We start from the raw sequence: 22,022 nt of genomic DNA, 5'->3' as shown, positions 1-22,022 counted from the left end.
GGGGCGGAGCGGCACCGCGCCCCGCAGGAAGGCCCGCCCGCCGGCCCGGAAGGCCCGCGGAGAGCGGCCGGGCCCGAGCGGTTGGACGGCGGTTTGCCTCTCTCCGCCGCCGCCATGGGGAAGTCGTTCGCCAACTTCATGTGCAAGAAGGACTTCCACCCCGCCTCCAAGTCCAACATCAAAAAGGTGAGCGGCCGCAGCGGTGCGAGCCGGGCGCGAACGGCCGTCTCCATTCCCCGGCTCCATCCGCAGCCGTGGCCGCCCTGTATTCCTGACCGCAGTGGCCCCTGCGCGTTGTCTGAGCTGAATTCTCCCTCTGTGTTACGCACCTTCCCCACCTTTGTTCTTAAGTGGTGTGGAAGTTTTAACTTATCAAAATTGTGTTTTGGTGAGAGCTGATTTTCGGTGGGCTCAACAGGCAAAGTGGTTATACGTAGGTGTGTTTTACAGTATCTTCTTGTTCGCTTGAAGCAGAAACCTCTTTGTTTTAACTAGGTATGGATGGCAGAACAGAAAATATCCTATGATAAGAAGAAACAAGAAGAATTAATGCAACAGTATCTTAAAGAACAGGAGTCTTACGATAACAGGTGAGAGCCAGCTCTTTGGGAGCTGCTTGAAGTGCTGTCTCCCTCTGACCGTGGCGAGATGAGGACAATAACTTGAAAACTAGTGTCTGCTTAAGCAGAACTGACAAGATCTGCTTTCAGATCACAGAATTGCAGGGGCCAGAAGGGACGTCAAGAGGTCATTCCTAAAGCAGGTTCTCTACTATAGGTTGCACAGGTGGACATCCAGGCAGGTCTTGAATATCTCCATAGAAGGAAACTCCACAAGCTCTCTGGGCAGCCTGTTTCAGTGCTCAATCACCCTGACTGTAAAAAAGTTGTTCTGCGTGTTCGTATGGAACTTCCTATTTACAAGTTTTAGGCCATTGCTCCTTGTCCTGTAACTGCACATCACTGAGAAGTGCCTGTCCTCATCTGTTTGCATCCCACCTTCCTTTAGATGTTTATAAACATCAATCAAATTACTCCTTGGTCAATGCTACAGAGAACAGAAGAGCAGGTGACCTGGTGCAGCAACATCCTGATCTCACAGGAATCTGTCTTCTGTGATTCTGCGAATGCAGAACTGCAGATCTTTGATACGGAATGGAGCATGCAAAAGCATTGACCAGTCCCTTGGTTTTTTTTAATGTTCAACTTTTGGTATGCTGATTAACAGATGGAAATTTTTCAGTTATTATAATGATTTTCTGCTGTGTTTCTTTTGCTGCTGCTTCTTTTTTTTTTTTTTTTTTTTAATAACTAATAGCAAGATGAATGCTTTGTGTGTAACGCTCCAAACTCCATCCTTTTCATTTAGGTTGCTTATGGGAGATGAGCGTGTGAAGAATGGCCTTAACTTCATGTATGAGGCCCCACCTGGAGCAAAGAAAGGTAGTGGGGGTCATGTTTGTGGGCAGGCAGCACTGCAGAGCTAATGTGGCTCTGAACGAATAAAAATGGTCATTTATCTATTAAAACAGCATGGCCTTGGGGGGGGGGAAGCTAGAAGGTATTCTTTTTTGTTTTTCCACTGGAAATATGCAGGTCTGCATCATATTTAATGATTTTGATCTCACAGTGCTTAAATTTCACTCAAACTGAGGAATACTTTCTAAGCAACAGTTTGGTATGAAGGGAAGATATGGCAATATCAGAAGTTCTGTCTTTAAGGTGTTTCTTTAAGGCATTTTAAAGCACTGGATGAGGAAGACTAGACCTTACCAGCACAGTGACTCCAGCAGCACAGACTGTTTTGGCCAGCTCTCCTTTTTAGAAATAACAAGGTAGCTTTTGCTTAAAACTTCAAAACTTGCCCAACATTTATCTTGATCCATGTCAGGCATGGGAGATACCAAAGCAAGAAGTTAATTACCTGGTATGTTATGAATAATAAATGCTGGAGGACCTAACTCTGGTGGGTCGGGCTGTGACTGTATTTAGTACAGTTGTATTTAGTACAGTGTATTTACAGCAGGAACTGCTGAAAGCCTGGTGGACACGTTGACATTGTTAAGTTTTAGTGGCTGATAGGTGTTAAGTGCAGGAGTAAGAAAACATGATTTGGAAGAATTTCCCCCTTAAAATGCAATTTTCCTGTTTGAACTAAAACCCTTGGCAGTGCTTGCATTAGGTCATTGTAGAGCAGATTTTGCAGTTATTAAACTTCAAAAACTCTTGAAGTAATCCCTTAAGCTCAGAGCAAATGTAATTTTAAACCAATGACTTTTCTTAGGATATCTTTTGTTCAGATTTTACCGTTAAGTATGCTTACTAGTTTGGGAAACAGGTGAAAAACCAGTTATCCTGTAGCTGCTGTGCTGACCTGCTGAGGCAGGAGGACTCAGTGAAGCCCTGAAGGCTGATTGGCCTTCAAAAGTGGCTCGGACTCTGTTCGCTTCTCACAAGCCCAGAAATACCACCTCCACCAAACTGAAATTGTATTTTTTAATTTTTTTCCAATTATTACACATGCAAATTATAGAATTGAAGTATTTTACCATTTTTCCCTTAAACGTGGTCTTTTTGAAACACGAAACTGAAATGATAAGCATGGGCCCACAGGACTGACACAGTGAATGACACAGTAATGTTTAGTAAGTAATTTTTAGGGTATTTTTGAGATTCTGCTAACCAAAGAATTAAGTTTAATATAAACAGAACTTGCCTTGCAGTAAACCTGTGCCTGCTAGGAGTTACATTGAGCCTTGTGAGAGGAAAACCTTTCGTAAATGGCAGTTTACATTTTATGAAAGAGTTAGTGAAGAAACGCATTTGTACTGTAGTCTAGGAAGCACTTATTTTGAAAAGTGTTGAGTTAGATTTCTCTACTAGACTTCTTCCATTGAATTCTGAATGGGCATATTAATGCAGTTGATGATAACCATCTGACAGGGCGAGTCCCTCTATAACTGCCATGACAGACACGCTGACTAGGAAATAAACTCTTGTCTCTGAAAAGCATTGAGAACTTTTCAGCATTCCTGTCCGACCCCAAGCTATCACACAGAGTTTCCCTGGCAAGTGTTTGCAAGTTTTTGTGCTTGTGTATCACAGCAATGTAATTTTAATACGATTAGATTTTAAAGGATTTGCAACTGCATATACTAGAGGCTGGTCATTTGTGTTCTCTGTTTTAATTAAGCTACTGTTGTATTAGTATATACTTCAACATGTTTTGCTTCCAGATTAGGTAGCAGATGCATTTTACATATATATATTTAATGTGTTGTCTCTTTTCTTTTCATGATTTCTGAAAATTCGAAGAGGAAGCTAAAGAGGTATTTCATTACGTCATTTTGTTGTGTTTTCCACTTGCTTACTGGAAGTGCCCTGAAAAAGCTCAAACTTGCCATGCTTTGTGTTTTGTAGCAAGAAGGAGAGACCGAATACAAATTTGAATGGCAAAAAGTCGCCCCTCGAGAAAAGTAAGATGTTGGTCTTTATCCAAAGGAAATTTATGTTTTTCTTATTTACCATAGCCATTTCCTTTTCTTCTTTCTCTTCAGTTTCATTTTTTTAGTGGGTCACTTGTGTAATCTTTCATGTCTATGCAGTTAATTAGTAAAAGATATAAACCTGGAACCGTTTCCTTGATGAGCTTATTTTGGTTCGAATTTTACATCCATATTGCCAAATGTATCAAATCTAATGTTTAGTATTAAAATAAGTGCTTACCAGAAGTAACACCTCTGAAATGGGTCTGTTTAGCAGTAGGAGGTCTCAAGGTAGTTTGGTAAGGGATGATTTAAAAAATGAAAATAAAAAAGTGAATTTAGGATGTGTCTGCTTTTTGTGTTTGTGTAACAGGTATGCTAAGGATGACATGAATATCAGAGACCAGCCCTTTGGCATCCAGGCAAGTTTCATACATTTTACTCTGTGGAGTAAATGTTACCTAACTGCAGAACGATCACATGGGCTCTCTTAATTTTACCATGTTTCTCAGTGAGTTTAAAAGCATTTCTTCTGCCTAATAACACAAACATTTCTGCAAATGTTAAGTTGTATTGTTCACTAACTTATGCCAATGTTGTTTGGGTTCTTCTTTACCTTTAGGTGCGGAACGTGAGATGCATTAAGTGCCACAAGTGGGGCCATGTAAACACTGATCGAGAGTGCCCTCTGTTTGGCCTTTCTGGAATCAATGCAAGTTCAGTGTCCAGTGATGGTTCAGGTAGGCAGCAAATGCCTTTCTCAGGGTCGGATAAAAGTGTGGGGAAAACTTACCAGGTTTGATTTTACAAGTTTTAAGGTTTATCTTCTTTTGAAAGGTTGATGAAATGGGGAAGAGGTTTCTTATTTCATACATTCTGTCCAACATTTAAGATCTTTTTGAATGCTTGGGATCTAATTTTCTGGTTAGTAACTCATTTTTAAAAGAATCTCTAAAGACTGTTGCTGTTTACTCTTCCTGTGACACAAAGTCAGAAGCTGCAGTGACATTCTTTACATCAGAATGAGAATACCTGTTACCAAAGAAACAATTGTGTAATGTATTGTCAAAGGCTGTCCTAGCTCAAGACAGACTGCTCAGACAGCTGTAGTGCATCATTATATTTTTGTTAATAATTTGGAAAAATTGAGAGATTTATTTAATATATATTATATATATATGATATATTACTTCCATAAGTGGACAAGTACCTGGAACAGAGCTTGCCAAGGCCTGGTTTCCTTTCAGCTGGCTTCGGATTGCTTTGTGGACTTTTTTTTTTTTTTTAAATAAGTTTTTTGCATTAGTTGTGATTTAAAGAAGTGGATGTAAGCATTCAAATTAAATGTTGTTTGCCTACCATGTTGTAAGTTGACTCAAGTTTGTAATGCTTTTAATGTTGTCAAAATCTTGGTCTGTTAAGAAACACCTGGTGACGTGGGTGAGCCTTCAGATTTGCTGCTGCACTTCAGGATCACGATCATTCAGTTTTGCAGGGATATCACTATGATTGCACGCTTGTTAACATCTATTCTGTTTCTGCTCAGGATGTCTATTTCAGGTAGTAGCTCTTAGTTTTATTTCATGTTGGGCCTACCAAGAGTCTTGCCTTTTGGAATTACACCACGCAGATATTTCATTTCTCTGGGATGAGGCATAGAAGACATAAGTTGAAGGAAACAGTGCCTCTTACGCTCTTCTGCTTTTAGGCATTGTCTGATGATTATACCATTGTGTTAGCGATCCCACAGTTGACATTCTCAGCTTTTGTATTCAATAGGCTATAACATTAAATCATTTTCTTACCTCATTCCTTCCTTAGACAAAATTGTGCTTGGAGCATTTGGTGGGGGTAGAATTACATAGTGCAGCTGTTAAACGTCAGATGTGCTTTTATGCTGCAGAACTTTTTTTTATCTTCCAGTTAAATGATGTGAGTAATTTTTAGGAGTGCTTGGCTGGGAAAATTGAAAATATTTGGTGCAGCTTGCACCAGCTTGAAAATGGGCTCACTATTTCTAACGCAGACACTTTGCGATGTCAACGTAAGGCTAACTGCTTGCTTCAAACCCAACTGAACTAATTATCTAGATGCAGGAAAGTTGGATTGCTGCATGTTTCCTACAGAGAGAGATGCTCTCCAGGCAGCTTTCAAAACAGTCATGCTAAGCCTAAGGGAGGGATTTAATGCACAGGATGAATTTTGTGTTTAGGAAAAAGCCGTAAAACTGTTCATATGTACTCAGACTGTGCAAATGACCTCACATTTTCAAGTTAGAAGGCAGTGTGCTATGCTGTGCATGGTCTTTAGCAGGCTTAGAGGAAGGATTTCAGCAGGAAGAGGTGGCTGACAGATAGGGGTTTGTATATGTAATTTGTAAGACACTGTGATCTTGGGTTTGAATAGTCAGCTGGAATGATACTACTGCCTTCTCATTCTTTCTTTCAAGAAAACTATATGTAAAAACACTGGTGGTAAAATTTAAAACAATTGTTAGTTCTTTATTTAATAACAGATAAGAGGTTTATAGGAACTGGTAATATCGTTAATTAGATCAGCAGTAAAAAGGTTGTCTGCTTTTTCTAACCTCAGGCGTGCAATCCTTTCATCAACTTTTCTAAATCTTCATGTAATTTAATAACAAGCTAAGTTATGCTCCTTTGAGAACTTCTGGAGTTTCAGTGACTGTAAAGGAAGTATGCAGTTAAGCGAGAACACAAATTATTGAATTCAGTAATTCTCTTAAGACTCACAATTTATGCACGTGTTAGGTGAAGCTTACATCTCAAATACAATTTTTTTAAACTAAACCCTGAAGTCAGTCCTGTGTTGTCTGGGATGGGGGATTAAATCCTTGTCTGTGTGGTGCTGAGAGCCTGTCCAGGTGTTATCATGTACAGATCTGCATTCAGCTCTGTAAGTGCAGCCTTAACTAAGGGTGCAGCCAGTTTGTTAGCACTGCGTTTTTACGTTTCCTGACAGGGTACTCCAGTACTAAAAAGCCAAAAATCTGTCATGTTCTGATCAATACACCCCCACATGCACAGTATAATCTTGCTTTAACCGTTTCTCTTCGTTGCTGTTTCCTTTCATTACATCTGTCCAGTGCCTTAATGCTGAACCAGTCTGCTCCTCTGTGAATGTTCTTGTCTTCCTTTATAAAATGCATTTCACTGAGTTCTGCTGCTCCCTGCTTCTCTTTATATCCGTTATATCCATTAATTATATCCATTACTACTCCTAAGCTGCTTTTATGTCTTTAGCCTAAATTCCTGGCTGTTGTTGCTGTTTTTCTGATTATTTTGTAGTATATTGAAAATATGTGCTGCTATGCCTTTCTTACTTTGTTTAGCCTAGAAGGCAGAAAATATTGCTTAAAGTAAGTAATACTTTGAAAGGTTAGGAACTAATTCCTTCTGTAGGCTCTCCATCTCTGAAAGCTTGTTCCCACTGTGTATTATGAAATTTGAAATGCAAGTATTGTCTCATAAATGAAGAGTACAATGATATAAGAAATAGAGATGTAATAATAATTTTAAAAAAAAGTATAATAGTATTCCAGGGCTGCAAATAGCTTATGAAACTAATTTTCTTACAAGGATCCAATTTAGCCTATTGTCCGGTTTCAGCTGGAACAGAGTGAGTTCGTTTTTGCTGTAAAGTCTGCTAAGGTGCTGTGCACTGTGTAGGAGAAAAAGCATTGATTGCATACTGATGTTTTAGTTGTTGCTGAGCAGTGCTATGCAGAGCAAAGGACATTTCAGCTTTTCAGCTTCTCATACTGCCCTAACTGTGAAGGGCTGGGGGGCACGGGGAGCTGGGAGTGGATAGAACAGGCACAGGTGATCCAACCTGGCCAAAGGGCTGTTCCATATCACGTGGCATTGTGCAGAACCATAAAACCAGGTGAGCTGGCTGGGGACTGCCATTGCTCAGGGACTGGTTGGGCTTTGGTTGAGAGATGGTGAGCAGTTTTGTTGCTCATCGTTTTCTGTCTTAGTAAATTGTTTTCATCTCAACCCACGAGGCTTTTTTTTTTTTCTTTCCTGATTCTCTTCCCCTTTCCACTGAGAGTAGTGAGTGAATGGCTGCATGGTCCTGAGCTGCCTGCCAGGTTAGACCACAGCAGTCCTTTTTGGTGTCCAGCAGCATGCTTGAGAAGGGTTGAGATGATGGGCCTGACAAGAACATGTTAAAACTGTTGCAGGCTTTATAGTAGCATAGTAGTTGCTGGTTACAGTGTTGATTCTTTCACACCCAATGTGGTTTTATTTGCTTTCAGGTTTGCTTCTCTTAGTTCCTGTCTTGTTTGTCATTGCTGGGAGTTGGCCTAAAGTTACGACTGGTTTTGCCAGTTTGTAGGTAGCACACACTCATATTACACCAACCAAGAACTTAATGTGCTATTTGTACTGCCATCGTTCTAGCAATTTGGGCACCTTACTGTGAAAACAATTAATAAGCTCTTTACTACAGGCAAGTGAGAACACGGTTTGAGAGCTTTGAATACAGCTAGGATGTTCAAACTGGCACAGTCCTATTGCTGTGTATTCTGTATGTGTGTCTGGTTTTATCTATGGTTAAACAACTGCAAAACACCAGCCAGAGATGTGCCCTGGGGCAGGATGGCTGTGGGTGGCAAGGTGTGTGGGAGCAGATGGGCAGACATCTATCATGATAATCATCTCTGAATGGTTTGGAATTCACTCGTTATCAAATGCAGAATCCTGAAAAGCTAACAGAATGTTTCAGAAAGTTGTGCCCTGTTCCTGGCAATGGGTAAGAGTTACACCTCACTGCACTGTGCTGAGGCCTGGCCTCTGCCTAGCAAACGCTTTTCAACGCTATTCTGTTCCCTCTAAAGGAAGAAAATGTTTCTTGGTTTATCCCAGCCTCTGCAACTGGTCCTGTGGCTGGACCTGAAAGCCAACATGAAGCAGAAGCAGCCTGTCCCTATATTTCCTTTTCTTCCTTCAGAAACTTAAAATGCCTTAAAATTGAAGGGGTCGGAAGGGACCTCTCGAGGTCATCTAGTCCAACCCCCCGCAAAGCAGGCTCCTTATACCACGTTGCACAGGTAGGCATCCAAGCAGTCTTCTTTGAATGGCATCTTCCATTTCATAAAAGCACAGAGGAGTAATGTGCATCTTTAAATGCTCAGATCAGTAAGTTTCCATAGGATTTTAAATTAAAGTAATGCAGAAATGTGTAGGGTCACGTTAAAGGAAAAGAAATCACATGCAAAACTGTGAACTAGTGCTTTGGATGGCGATCTGCCATGAAGCACAGTTACTGCATTCCAACATTCCTGTATTTCTTAATGTTTTGTTGCCTGAAGTTTTCTGGAGTAGTCTGTTCTGTTCTTAGGAAGACCTTCTGCTACAGGTATGAGAAATGTACGTTTCACTCTTAATTGCCAGTATTTTTTCTTTGATACACAGTAATTGGTGTGTCTCAACACACAGAGGAAATACTGAATAGTGCTTAATGCAGGTGCAGTAGGTGTCCTGTTCTTAATTTTCTCCTTCAGGAAGGGAGCAGAGTTAAAATATCTTATTTGGACTCAGGATTTCCAACCTCAGAGGGGGTGTTTTAAGTTAAAGAGGATGAAAACAAAACTTGGCCAGGTCTAGCTGTGTGATCTGAAGTTCTGCTCTGTTTCCCTTTGAGGAAAGAGGTACCATTTTTCGAGCATCATAAATAATTGCCAACAGATACTGCTTGTTTCCCCTAAATACTGCAAACTGGAGTTCTCTGAGGCACTTCTCAGAAAGGCACTGGTCTTCGCATCCATCTCATGTGATGGCTGCATTGTCCTCTTCCTTTCTGCTTGGACTCCAAAACAGCAATGGCTGAGCAGTTTCAGTGTTGAGTATCTCAGGCAGAGACCAGTAGCTGACTGCTTTGCTCAGGTGGAACTAATGTCAGGCTACAGCATGTTTGGCATGGAGCCCCATTCTGTTTCAAAGAGGATCTCTATCTTTCAAGATCGAAAATACTCCGCAGTGCACCAGCAAACAGCAAAATAATTACAATCAGTCCCTTAGCTTAGGCTTGGTTATTTTGCTTCTGGGACTATTTTACTAATCTAGCCAGTAATTCATACTAGAAAAAAAAATAATAATCTTACCATTAAAAAAGTGCCTTTTGAATAATATCTCACCGGCGAATAGAGATTATTTCTGCAATAAGGCAATTTCAGTGGATGTGGTTAGCATGGGATAATCACACCCCTGGGGTACAGCCTTGTCTGTAATCTCCCAGGAGTGTAATTATTTCATGATAACTGCACCCCCTGATGTTGCATTATTTCCATTATGAAATTCTTAGTTTTAGATATAAAGTAACTTACTTTGATCACTGGGAACTGCGAAGTAGTGTTAGAATGCTCCAGCTGTGACGCGTACAGAGACCAACTTATAAGATTTACTTCTCCTTTACAAAGTTAAATTAGGCAATCAAAATGCTGCTTTGGGCTAAACTGCTTTACCATTTTTTTTAACTGATAAAATCGTAACTTTCAAAGTTCAGACAAGATGAAAGGGTCTCTTGCAGCTCTGATTTTACATGCAACTGTGCATATATATGTGTATATACACATACAGAATACGCAGTATTGAGAGAAGAAAAGCATGTCAGTAGCTTCTAAAAGTTTGCTGTGTAATCCTTTATTTTAATTGTTTTATTTAACCACCAGCAGCTGTTGGTTTTGGTGCTTTCCTGTGCTCGTTGTTTGGCATTATTAGAGCAGAGACTCATGGGTTTTACGTGTGAGAACTTTTGAAGTAATTTTGACATTGCCTGTAAGTGCCACAGTGAACTAAATACTCCATTTCTGTTTTTTTTTTGGTTTTTATTCTTCTGCAAGCAATCTATTGGTTTGTTGTTGGGCTTTTTTTTCAACCACACTTAGGGGCCAGTGTTCACATGATGAGGTAATCTTGTGGATACTCTAGAAGTGAACTGCTAAAATAGAAAATAAATCAATCCAACCTTTTGCCCTTGGCCCATTAAACCTAAGCTGGAGGGTACTGGACATCTTTCTTTGCTGTGCACTACTTTCAGCATGTTACAGTCAACTGGCTCCATACATATTCTGACCAATGAAGAAATGATTCTGCAAAATGATTTACATGATTTATGGAAAATTGAGGCAAATAAAACTCAAAGTGTGACTGAGTGATGTATGTGTGTCTGACATTCTACCAAGATGAAAAAACTCCTGGTGTGTCATTGCAAAGGCAGCCTTGTAAAGGCTCGCCATCACCTCCTAAAGTTTGTGCTGTCACTTTCCATTACCAGGTGCCCCCAGACTGACTGTGGTTGTCTGTCACTCGCTGATCTCTATCTTCTTTGGGGTGTGAAATCCCTTGCTTTAGTGATCATAGAAGTCATCAGCCATACCGAAACAAGAAAAATGAGATCTATGTCTATATTATTTTACGAGTAGAATCCCCCTTGGTGTTTTCCAGTGGCAGATGTGGTACCATTTTGTTTTCCCACAGATAAAGAAGTGCATTATATTGGGAATGCAGGAATGGATGTAAGTGTTCTCTTGAATCTGTATTAACAAAGGAAAGGTATTTGAATATGCTAACTGTGACCATTTGTATAAATGGTCATCTGCAGAAATGCAGCACATATGAAACTTTCCTTTATGGTCTGCAGCTGAGACCTTTGATTGCGAACAGTAGGAGCCCTAACAAAATCTTCACGTAGTTCAAGAACTGTCGCATTTCAGAATAATCCTCCAGTTATGCTTCAGAAGCCTCTGTATTTGGTTTGAATGGCATTTGAGTAATAAATATGGATTCCTGTAGCAGTTTGATGATTTAAATGTTTTTTTTTTTTTTACTTCTTAAAAATTCAGGATTCTCTGAAATAGCCTGTGACAAAAGCACGACAATGTGTTACATTCAGTTAAACTGCAGACGCTCTGAAGAAAAGCTAATTAAAAGCCAGAGGTTTTGTATTCATTGGTTTCTCTCAATACCAACTGCAGCAGTTGCTTTGAAGTGTAAATACGGTCTGAATGTAGTCATCCCAGAAAGAGCTGGAAAAATTATCAGTAAAAAATGATCAGTTCTGAATTAGTGGAGGCAGCATAAACTTGCTGGGTTCTTCACGACCAGGGTCACGATCACATAATTAGGATAATAGCTCTTTGTCCTTTAGATAAATGAGATGTGTCTACTGTTATCGCTGTCATAACCGTGGTGAAACTTCACAGAGGATATGGTGTGATTAGGCTCAGTCTGTAATTCTTTTCCATTTTTGTTCCATTCCCTTTTAAGCCATCTGAAAAAGAACCCACAAAACTGTGTGGAGAGCACAAGAAGTATATATTATTGACAAACCCGTCTCCTGTAATTTTGAAGTTAGGTTGTCTTTTAAAGCAAAACCCAAAAAGCCTTGAATCTAAATGGTAAGCCCTGCCATCACGCAGAAAAAGTAACATTATGATTTCAGCCTATATTTGCCCTTCTTGTGATCATCTGCTGAGGCAAAGAAAGAGCTGATTACAAACTTCCTGGGGTGCGCAGGTCTACACTACTCTACCTGCAGACACAACAGTACCAGGAGCTGTTCATTTCCCTTATATTCCTGTTTGGAAACTGTTGCATGCAGCTATGTTGTCCTCAGTTCTATTGCTTGTGAGCTTATGATACGCTGTTTGTCTTCATGGACAATTCAATAAATTTCTATTTGTTTTGCTTAAAGATCACTAATGAGGTTTTAAAATATGAGTGGGAGTCACCAATGTGATTGATGTATTCAGCAGCAGAGCATGGCTTTAATATTGCTGTCATATAACAAATCAAATTTCTATTTGGAAGAATTATGGGATCGTGCTGTCTAAGATGCGTGTGAGAAAGAAAGGTGATGACATCCTGAGGCCTACTTTGTTAGTGAAAATTAACTTTGTAATAATAGGTAAGCCTTATGAGGGTCTTGTCATTGATTTGTGACTTTTTAAGCATAGATAGGAGAATACTGAATGTGAAGTGTACTGATGAATGGGGTAGCAGATAGGCCAGCATGCTTTTTGTTTGTGTTGATATACACTTCGTCTCCATTAGCAAATAAGGAGATGGCTGATGGTGTGGTGAAAAAGCTCTAACACATTCTGAATATTCTGTTTTGATGGCACAAAAAATGGGCATGGATTGAAATGAAGGTTAAAACGTTGCAATTAAAATGGCACCATGAAGAGTATACTGCCTTCGTTCTTTTTTTCTGCTTGAAATAGCCTGTTTCGGTTTGTAACAAAATGTACTGTTTACTGGCTAGGATGGTTTCCCCTGCCACAGGTTAGGAATACTGGTTACAGTATCACTGTGTCATGGTTTTGACACACTGTCTCTCACCTCTTTGCTTTTCATGTGTATTCCATAATACAAGTAAGAACTTCGTTGATTGCAAAGAATAAATGGGTTTGTTTACTGGTGACAGCAGTGAAAGCTTTTATCAGTAAGTTGAGCTGACGCTGTCAAGAGTATGCAGCACAAGCAGATAGATGTGAAAGTGCTATCTTGGTGATACTGGCAATCACAGTGTTATGGTCTGTCCTTACTGCCACGGAAGCTGTTGAAGAAAAAGCAATATTTAATCACAGCTGTTATGAAAAGAGGTTTTAGCATCCAGTTCATTAGTATTGGATAATTTGAAAAATGTGCTTTAGACATTTTAATGGAGGTCTGCTGGGTGGCACATTACAGCTAGCATTGTTCTCCCAAAGAGGAGTCCTTTGCCCATGCTCATTAGAGGAAACATTCTGGCAACAACAAAGCATTACACACGCTCTTTGCATTTGTGGCTTTGTGAAAAGTACAGACTGAATTGAAAATGACAGTTTCGGCCATAGGTTTCTCTTGTTTCTGAGCTGAGAGTGGTGGTAATAACGTGGGATAGGAGAGCCTGCTGTAAGCTAGGCAGTCAGTAATTGAAATCCAGAATTATATTGCCCCCTGGTTGTTTAATAGAAGCAGAATTGATTCTGTTAAATTGATTTCAGTAAAGTGCAATAGGAAATTGGAGTGCTCTTTGTTATAGAAACAAATTGACAATATGTTGTAGAAATCTTCATATGATATCCTTGTGAAATCCAACATAACTGTCGCTCACATGGGCTTCAGAAGAATTCTGCTTACAGCTCTTCTATTTAATTGCATGAATATTATGGAGATGCATCAACAGCTGTCAAGCTAAGGTTGCACTCAGGTTGTACTCATGAACACTAGAATCCTTCTTTTCACACTTCACTGAACGGTTTGGGTACTCAGATTTAATGTCCCAACCATGAGTTAACTGAGCCATCTATTTATTTATTTTTTCCTTAAAAACTACCTTAAACAGCAGATAATAGAGAGTGAAGGTATTAAGAACTCTGAGAAGCAAGAAGCAGGAAGAAATAGTAGCCTATTTGCTTGAAAACAGTATTTCTTAAGGCCGTGAAAAAGGTAAAAATCCTCTGGTGTGTCTTTACCTATGGAACCTCTTTTGTGCAGGCCCTTAATATCATTTTAAGTTCCTGTAGATGCAGACAACAACTTGTCCTAATGTACCGAAATAAGTATGATATCAGCACGCAATTAATTCCAGTATGTGATAAAAAGCTTTTCTGAGACTATGGATTTTACAAAAGATAAATGTTTTAGTTTTGAACAAGTGTCATCAGGAAATGTTTCAACTTTTTTTTTTGTTGGTTTTTTTTCCTATCAAAATGTGAATTCTAGAAAATAAGCCTGACAGATTTAAAAATTGCTATTTAAAAATAGCAAGGTACTCTTTTTGACTTGTTTCAGAAAGAATAAGAAACAGATGATGAAACATTATAACTTTGAGTTTATTTTTAGTTAGCTGATGGAGGTATGCTGAGAGACTTCTGTTAGAAGTCCTAACTATCAGCTATTTTTACAGAATTCCTACATCTAGCTTGCTATTAACACATGACATAATGTCCTCTCCAGTCATTTTCACCTGCATGAGATCACTGAGCTAGCTTCTTCATGGACAACCTCACAAGTCCCTAAGGAATGCATATGTCAGGATGTCCTGGTTTCAATCACGATATGGAGAGGGGGTCCCTTTTGGGGAGAAGGGAAGGAAAACCACCCAGGAGAGATAACAAGGTAGCACTGCTGCGCAGTGCAGCACACTGTGCCTCTGTACCCAATAGCCTGCTCCATGGTGTCATGATATGGAGTACTGATAAAGCGAGTACAGTGGACATCCATTTGCACAGTACACAAAGTATGTTTCTGTTCTGATGTAGGAATGACTGAAAATTGATGGATGCCATCCATGGAATACTTATGTAGCATCAGTAGCCAAGATCTTAGCAAACTGGAAGCCTCTTGGCCCAACAAGCTTACCATTTGTTCTTAACATACAGTTTTAAAGGGAGAACAAATTGAAACAATTAAATTAATAAACAGCTTTAGTCTCAAGGTCCTGTAGTATGTTTGATGTAACTTGTCTACCAGACAGGACTAACAGTGATCTGTCAGCAGTCCTTGTTACAGGAGTACCATGTTGTGACTGAAGCATTGCAGATGGAGCTATGAATGTGTCTCCTTGATGTCATTAATACACATGGAAGCAGGGCTTCTATAGACTTGTTTTAGCCATGTTCGCTTTCCTCTTTAGCATATGTAGTATGCGTGTGGCTGTGCTGATCCTGGTGTGAGCAGGGACTCTTAACATACTCCCTCTTCACTTGTGTTCATCTATGCTTTACAACTGCAGTCAGTTGCATGAAAACCAGTGATGATGTGCATTTGTGATCAACTTTTTACGTAGAAGAAGAAATGACCCTGCTTACATCTACCCAGCATTGCTGTGAACAAAGAATGCCTGAAAGGTTTGTTTCTAGAAAAGAGAAAATGAGTTATTGGTAAAAATGCATTTGTAGGGAAAAAACATGAGCTCCTATTTAATAGACTGCATGGTCTGAAATAAAGACTAAGAGGGAATCTCTCATCAGAAAATCCTTTCGCCCAGAGAAATAGGAAACTGGTGAAGAAATGCAAGGAATCCTGAAACCATTTCCCAAGTTTTGTCTTCTTCATTCTTTCTTTACATATAGGCCTGTTTGTTTCTGTGAACAGTGTGTTATACAAGAAAACACAAGCACAGTCCAAGCTGATGTTTTTTTGAGAAAGTGCTATTTTATGTTTTCCTTAATAAAAATTTCCACTTTCTGTACTTTTCCAAATTAAAAGTAAATGAAAAAGAGTTTTCCACAGCCCAGAAGCTCTAAAAACCACAAAGCAGGATTGACGTGTTCTGTAAGGGTAAAGTGACTTTATCATTTTCGTTTAGTTCGGTGAAATACTAGTAATTACTCTGTACTCAGTGTAACACGCCTTCACATTTTACATTAGATGGCCTTCTCCATTTGCCTTACGCAGCCATTGGCAATGAGGTTAGTGAATGAAGTGGTATGGGGATTTACAGAAAGGGACCTACCAAAAGCAAGTGTGTTTAGGATGAAGAGAAAATGGCTATCCAAGGATTTATGTGATACATTGATATCAGTAGTATTCAGTTAAAGCCAAAGAGCAAGATATGGGGGATGTAAGTTACGGCAAAGCCAGCACGATGCAAACAAAGCTCATGTGCCTAATCCTAAACACCTCCATTAATGTGAAGTACTGCATGCTTTTGAAACTGAAACTTGTTAGGGGACTTGGAGTAACAGCACAGATACCCAGCACATCTGAGGGGCCCTAGGGCAAGTAAGGACGTAACTAGTTTGTTCATGTATTTATTTTCCGTCAGTATATCAAGTTTGTGATGGTGGTTGCTTTCTATGTTTGAGTTCAAAAATATGTGAAAAATTATGATAAATACTTTATTAGTGGCATAGTAGCAATGCATTTCCCCGTTGTGTTAGGGGAGAAGAGGCACTTAAAAGTCTTGTTCTATACTTTTTCCTTCGGGTTCCTGTGCTTTTTGTACTATAGCAGAAATATACTTACCTAAATATATTGTTTTCAACATGACAAAGTTACATAAGAGAATCCCCTTGTACTTAAAGAAAAATGCAATTATTTTCTATTCTGAATCTCCAGACTGCTGTTTTAGAAAATCATATCTGATTATTTGCTCAGCAGAAGATTATTGAGTTGATTTAGCTGTGATTTTACTTAACAAAGCTTCAACTGAATTCCTACTGTGGAGTCCAAAAAAGGTAGAGAGATATAAATGATACATTCAAACTGTGATTTTTGTGAACAGGGCCATCAATGCACCCCTCGGAGCTAATAGCGGAGATGAGAAACAGTGGGTTTGCACTGAAACAAAATGTACTGGGGAGAAACTTGACCGCAAATGATCCATCACAGGTAATGATCTTTTTACCAGTAAGCTGAAAATGTCTATAAATCTAAATGTGATTGCTTGTGAATTGCTGCTTAATGTTTTCCAATATGCATATCCATAGGAAAGCTGAATAGCTATGCCAGTGGAAAATGTCCAGAAACTTACTGTGTTTTCCAGCTCTTTTTTAGTCAGAATGATGAATCATAAGTTACGTGGTTTTTTTTTTTTTGGTTTTTTTTTTAATCTATTTGTAATAATTTAAATACCTCCTTTGGGTGACTAGAAATTAACATTTTCATAATGGAGTGGTTACAGGTTTTGCCACGTACTCGTGATGCATTCTGCATGAATGTTTGAGAAAGTATGCCCAAGTAGTGCCAGGAGTGCAATAGCTGAAGATTTTTTTGGTTAACTGAATATTGTTATGAGGGAGAAAACATTTAATTGTTATTACTTAGACTGCACAAGTTTTATTTCTTATGGATGCAAATTGATAAAAATGTAAAGTGAAAAGTTCACATGGGTTTCTTGAGTGAGACACTGTGCAATAACCTTTGTTCCTGTGGGAGGATAGTCTAATTGCCACGTCACTATGTTTAAACTAGAGACAGGACAACAGCCCTCAGCTGCTCTTGAAACACAGGACCAAATCAACAGTTCTTTCTGTCTCCACAGTTGGATGCACGTAGGCTGCTCCAAACGTAATGCTTCCTATTTTTTTCCATTGAAACAACAACAGATAGAAAGAATGCTGTAACACTGTTTAATAGAGTGAATTCTCGCTACGGAACACTATTTTTCAACATGATCACCACCATTAGCTGATTTGCACTGATGAGCTGAGTGAGACACTCTTATTTTGTGCTGTGACAGCTGTGCATGGCCATCTGGAACATGACTTGTCTTCACATCATGTTCAACACTGCTGAAACACACCACCCACCACCTCACTGCACTCACATCCGCTGTTTGGTCTCCATAAACGTCCAGCAAACATTGATGAATGTCAGTAGATGCAGTTTTTTCTGCTTGGAGGAATTCAGTGACACACCTTTATGCACACTTCCATGTCAGATGCCATTCTGTCAGACTGCCCTTCTTCTGCCATCTGTCACGTGGCAGCAACGTGTAACGGAATAGTGGTGGGAAGCTTCAACCTTTACTGCCACACCACCCACGTCTGCCTCTGACGTTGTGGGCCAACATAATAAAATGGGAGGCAGTACTTTTGGAGCAGCCCTCGTAATTGCATTTTACAAAGCTGAGTACTCCAGGAAAAATGTAGCATCTGGGAACTGACAAATGGAACACAGTGATACCAGGACTTCATTAGGTGTGCTCCTTCTTGGTTTTTGGTTGCTTTTTCTTTTTTATTCTTCTTCTTTTTATTAATTATTTATTTTGGAAGATTTTTTTAATCTTTATTTCTTCTTTCGCCTCCTAAGTGCAGGTAAAATTAAAAACATTGTGGTGGAGAACTGTAGTGTACTAGATGCACATAATTTGAAGAATTCAGGCTCATAAAGTAGCTATGCTTTGTTGATTGCGAGACTGTATGCAGATTGTATGATTACAGTATTTTGCATTGCTAGAACACTTTATGAGCATTTAAACACTAATAGCACAACAGTAAGGTAGATATGTTAATAGCCATTTTCCTAATGACAAAACTGAGACTGAAAAGTAATTTGCCTAAATTACTCCAGGTTCGAGCAGGACTAGCATCGTACCTATTCATCCAAGCATGATAAAAATGAGGTGACTTATCCTAGGGAATCATGTGGGCTCCAAAATTGGCTCATTTTTATTAACTGTTTCAGAAGTGTTTCTTTCCCTGGCAGTGATTTTTCATATGTTACTAATAACTTCTGTTGTATAACCCCGCATTACAGCACCTACTCAGCTCAGAGACAGAATGTGGGTGGGTGTTTTCTTTTTTCCTTACAGCAGGTATGTTGCTTTTCCCAAAGAGTCTTCAGTTGATTTGGTAATGCAAGCATATTTGTGCCTGTGCAAAAAGAAGGTGTGCGCAGATGCATTGCTTTTAATGCAGCAGTCTGAACTGAGAGGTTATCTTTATCCAAGGACTTAATGTCATAACTGCATTTTTCTAGGAATTTGTGGCAAGCGAAGGAGATGATGATCCAGAAGTTGAATTTTTAAAATCGCTGTCAACCAAACAGAAACAGAAACTTCTAAGGTAAGTGTGGTGTGTAGTGGAAGGGATGTGTCAGCACTAGCTCTGATTCCATAGTCATCTTGCACTTTTTAGTCCCCCTACCTCTTCTGTGTCATTGAAGAGCTTAGCACTGTCACTGCAGAAGAAGGTGAATTTGTTTAATATGCCCTTGACCACAAATAGCACTACACAGCATGTTTGTTTGCCTAGCTTTGGTGTTTTAATCTCTCCATCCTAATCTAATTGGGATGCCTTTGCATTCTGCCCTATTTCTCACCTAACTGATGTTCTGAAATAATCATTGGCTCATTGAAGATGCTGCCAATTTCTGTTTCAAAACGTTATTTTGTACTCCATTGCTGTCAGTATTTTCTTCTGGGATTGAATATTATATACGTTTGTTTACTGGTTTACAGCTTGGCCAAGGATGTTTTTTTATTCCATGCAGCTGAAGTGAGCCTGACCTTGCACCTCGTTGTCTCGGTTGAGGTGTGTCAGTGTGTTTTAGGATCGAGGGTTCATACATCGCTGCTTCAGCTAAGCCAGCAGAGGGAGCTCCTCGTATTGCTGTACTTCTGATAGCAAGTTAATGAGGTTTTCATTATTTGCTTCTGTCCTACTGATTTCGTATGTCAGGTGATTCGCAGTATTTTCCTCTGTTGATTTGCAGAATTATCTTGAAGTAACATGAACGTGTGTAAGAGCTACTGCCAGAGAGATCCCATACACATACCACTGGTTAAAACTGCAGTCAGCATTCGAGGTTAAAAAAAAAAAACAAACCCTTGTGACAAAAGGCAATATTGAAAGTATCGGCATTATTTGCCTGGACAACTCTGAGATGGAGACTTGAAAATCTCAATTTCCATCCTTGATAGGAAGTGAATGCTAATTGCTTTTTCTCATTTTCAAAATCTCTTCTGAGAATGCACAAATAAAAGCAGCAGCGATTTTCCAAACTGTCTCCAGCAGACTGACAGTAAGAGAGCACTACTGATTAATTATCTGTATTCCTGGTGGTAAGGCCAAAGTGTACTTCTCTTTTTTTAAGAATAAGGAATTGAAAAACCATACTCTAACTATGCTTAGCTCAAGGTTAGAAGCTTAAAATGGGTTTAAATTGAAATTAAAGGTGCTTTTAATGGAAAATAGTGTATTTGCTGTGTAGGACGTGTGAAGTAGTCAACTTTAAAAGACAATGACTGTAATTTGAAGTATGTTAACAAGTCTGCGCTACTCTCTTATTTTGAAAATAAAAGGAAATTGGATCGTCTGGAGAAGAAAAAGAAAAAGAAAGACAGAAAGAAGAAAAAGCAGCATAAGAAAAAAGGCAAAAGTAAACACAAGAAACGTAAGATGAGCTCCTCTTCCTCATCCTCCAGTGAGACTTCAGGAAGCAGCAGCGACAGTGAGACTGACAGCAGAGATAAAGCGGCACAAAAGAAGATGTATTCTAAGAAAAGAAAAAAAGACAAGTTTTCAGAGGCTAGCAGCAGCGATTCAGAAGGAAAGGCAAAGACTAGGAAGGAGAAACTTTATGAAGATCTCTCCAGTAGTCACGGTAACAAGGACAAAGATAGAGAGAAGTATAGACTTTTAAAGCAAGATAGTTGCGCGGAGAACAGCAAACGGAGCTCCTGTGAGGGGGAAAGAAAGTCCAAAAGCAGATACCAGAGAGAGACTGAAAGAAAGGAGAGGGATAGCAGAAGCCAGAGCGTGGATGGCAGGAGAGGGAGAAGCCCTTGCACAAGTCACAGCAGTCACAGGCAAAGGCAAACGAGAAAAAGCCCAAGTCAAAGCCCTGGTGCAGAGCGTCACAGGAAAAATGAAACCAGAAGCCCCAGCACAGATGGGCACAGAAAGGAGAAACAATACAGAGGGAGCAATGGTGACAACTGCAGTAAAGTGGAATACAGAGAGAGGAGCAGACGCAGTAGAAGCAGAAGCCGAGAGAGGAGAAAAAACAGATAGTGTGGGGGACAGGTGCAAACAGAAACGTCTCCCTTTTGATGAATGCCTGTAACAAGGGCTCAGTTACATGTTGCTGTGCATTTTCCGACCTTTGTAACTAGCGCTTCCTTAATAAAGCCAACAGCATCATTTCTATAATGGTATAAATCTGTAAATTAGGACAAATGTTATGGTATTTTTCTTACTGCATAAATTTTATTGTTGGCAAATACTTCACGTGTACATGCAGTAATTCTTAGGCCTGAGTTCAGCGTTTAAAAATATTTCAGAGCAGTGCTTGATATTCTTGACTTTTGTCAGTGGTGATTTTTGTTTGGATGCAACTGTGAGGGGAAGCAGAAAGTAATCGGGAAGAATCCTGGGGTATGTTAAATGGTAACAAACGTTTGGGGTAGCAGGGATTTTATCCAGAGCTTCCAATATCGAAACATTATGTTGTAGAGGGTTTTTTGTTTTGTTTTGTTTTGTTTTTTTTTTATGCTGCACCATTTTTCCTAAAGTTCCCCGTAAGAGATCAATTTCATGAGTTAAAACAACAGAGAGACATAGTTCACATAAGTGTATAGCCAACATTTTTTTTACCTCCTGCAGTGTACAGCTTGGTCAGGGCTATCTAAACGTCGTGAACCCCTGTTGGTATGTGTCAGTACAATGTCAAGTTATTGTTCGATAAGCTCTCAAGACATGAAAAGAATATTTACTGCCTCAACTGCTCCGGGTGTTTCATTGTTTGTAGTAGGAAGTGAATGTAAATATCCATCCTCTTGTTTTTGTGGAACAGACTGTCGTTCTTCACACGCTGTTACGAAGATGAACTTCAATAATAAAATACTTTATTATTTAAAAGCAGCGAGAACTGCCTTCTTCTCCGGAGTTCTGAGTCAGTACGAATGCAGAAGGCAATGTTTTGTAAAGGGAACGCTGCCTTCTTGTTTTGGGGCGGCAGGTGAAGATGTCACTGAGCTGACGAGCAGCTTCCTTCCCCTCTCGGCTGGCAGGGCGAACAACGCTTTATTAGCAGTCCACTTCTACTTCTTAAACCTGTCATGCCGTTTTTCAGTA

The 22,022-nt window shown here is 39.5% G+C and overlaps 1 protein-coding gene across 3 annotated transcripts; it reads left to right on the top strand.

The window, feature by feature from the left end:
* Positions 1 to 37: 37 nt before the first annotated feature.
* Positions 38 to 21,669, top strand: CIR1 (corepressor interacting with RBPJ, CIR1). 3 transcript variants are annotated; one of them, XM_065750991.1, is made up of 10 exons: positions 38 to 186; positions 496 to 590; positions 1,369 to 1,442; positions 3,315 to 3,328; positions 3,420 to 3,475; positions 3,858 to 3,906; positions 4,107 to 4,224; positions 16,727 to 16,833; positions 18,925 to 19,010; positions 20,249 to 21,669. In XM_065750991.1, exons 1-10 carry the CDS (start codon positions 115 to 117, stop codon positions 20,958 to 20,960), a joined length of 1,383 nt encoding a protein of 460 aa, XP_065607063.1. In that variant the 5' UTR covers positions 38 to 114; the 3' UTR covers positions 20,961 to 21,669. The 3 variants fall into 3 exon arrangements, with proteins under 3 accessions (XP_065607063.1, XP_065607064.1, XP_065607065.1); XM_065750992.1 differs by lacking the exon at positions 3,315 to 3,328 and having other exon boundaries at positions 1,369 to 1,456; XM_065750993.1 differs by lacking the exons at positions 38 to 186; positions 3,315 to 3,328 and having other exon boundaries at positions 502 to 590.
* The last annotated feature ends 353 nt before the right edge of the window (positions 21,670 to 22,022 follow it).

Source organism: Cyrtonyx montezumae, unplaced genomic scaffold (genome assembly GCF_038088225.1).
Source record: "Cyrtonyx montezumae isolate F1298 unplaced genomic scaffold, pur_monq_1.0 scaffold_7, whole genome shotgun sequence".
NCBI lineage: Eukaryota > Metazoa > Chordata > Aves > Galliformes > Odontophoridae > Cyrtonyx > Cyrtonyx montezumae.
The sequence above is the reverse complement of the archived record's forward strand: the minus strand, read 5'-3'. Positions and strand labels throughout refer to the sequence as shown.

Excerpts from the sequence above, each read along its gene's own strand:
- CIR1 (XM_065750991.1), top strand. The coding sequence starts at position 115 with ATGGGGAAGTCGTTCGCCAACTTCATGTGCAAGAAGGACTTCCACCCC. Across the intron at positions 187-495 it reads CCAAGTCCAACATCAAAAAG|GTATGGATGGCAGAACAGAA; the intron begins GTGAGCGGCCGC and ends TGTTTTAACTAG. Across the intron at positions 3,476-3,857 it reads AAAGTCGCCCCTCGAGAAAA|GTATGCTAAGGATGACATGA; the intron begins GTAAGATGTTGG and ends TTTGTGTAACAG.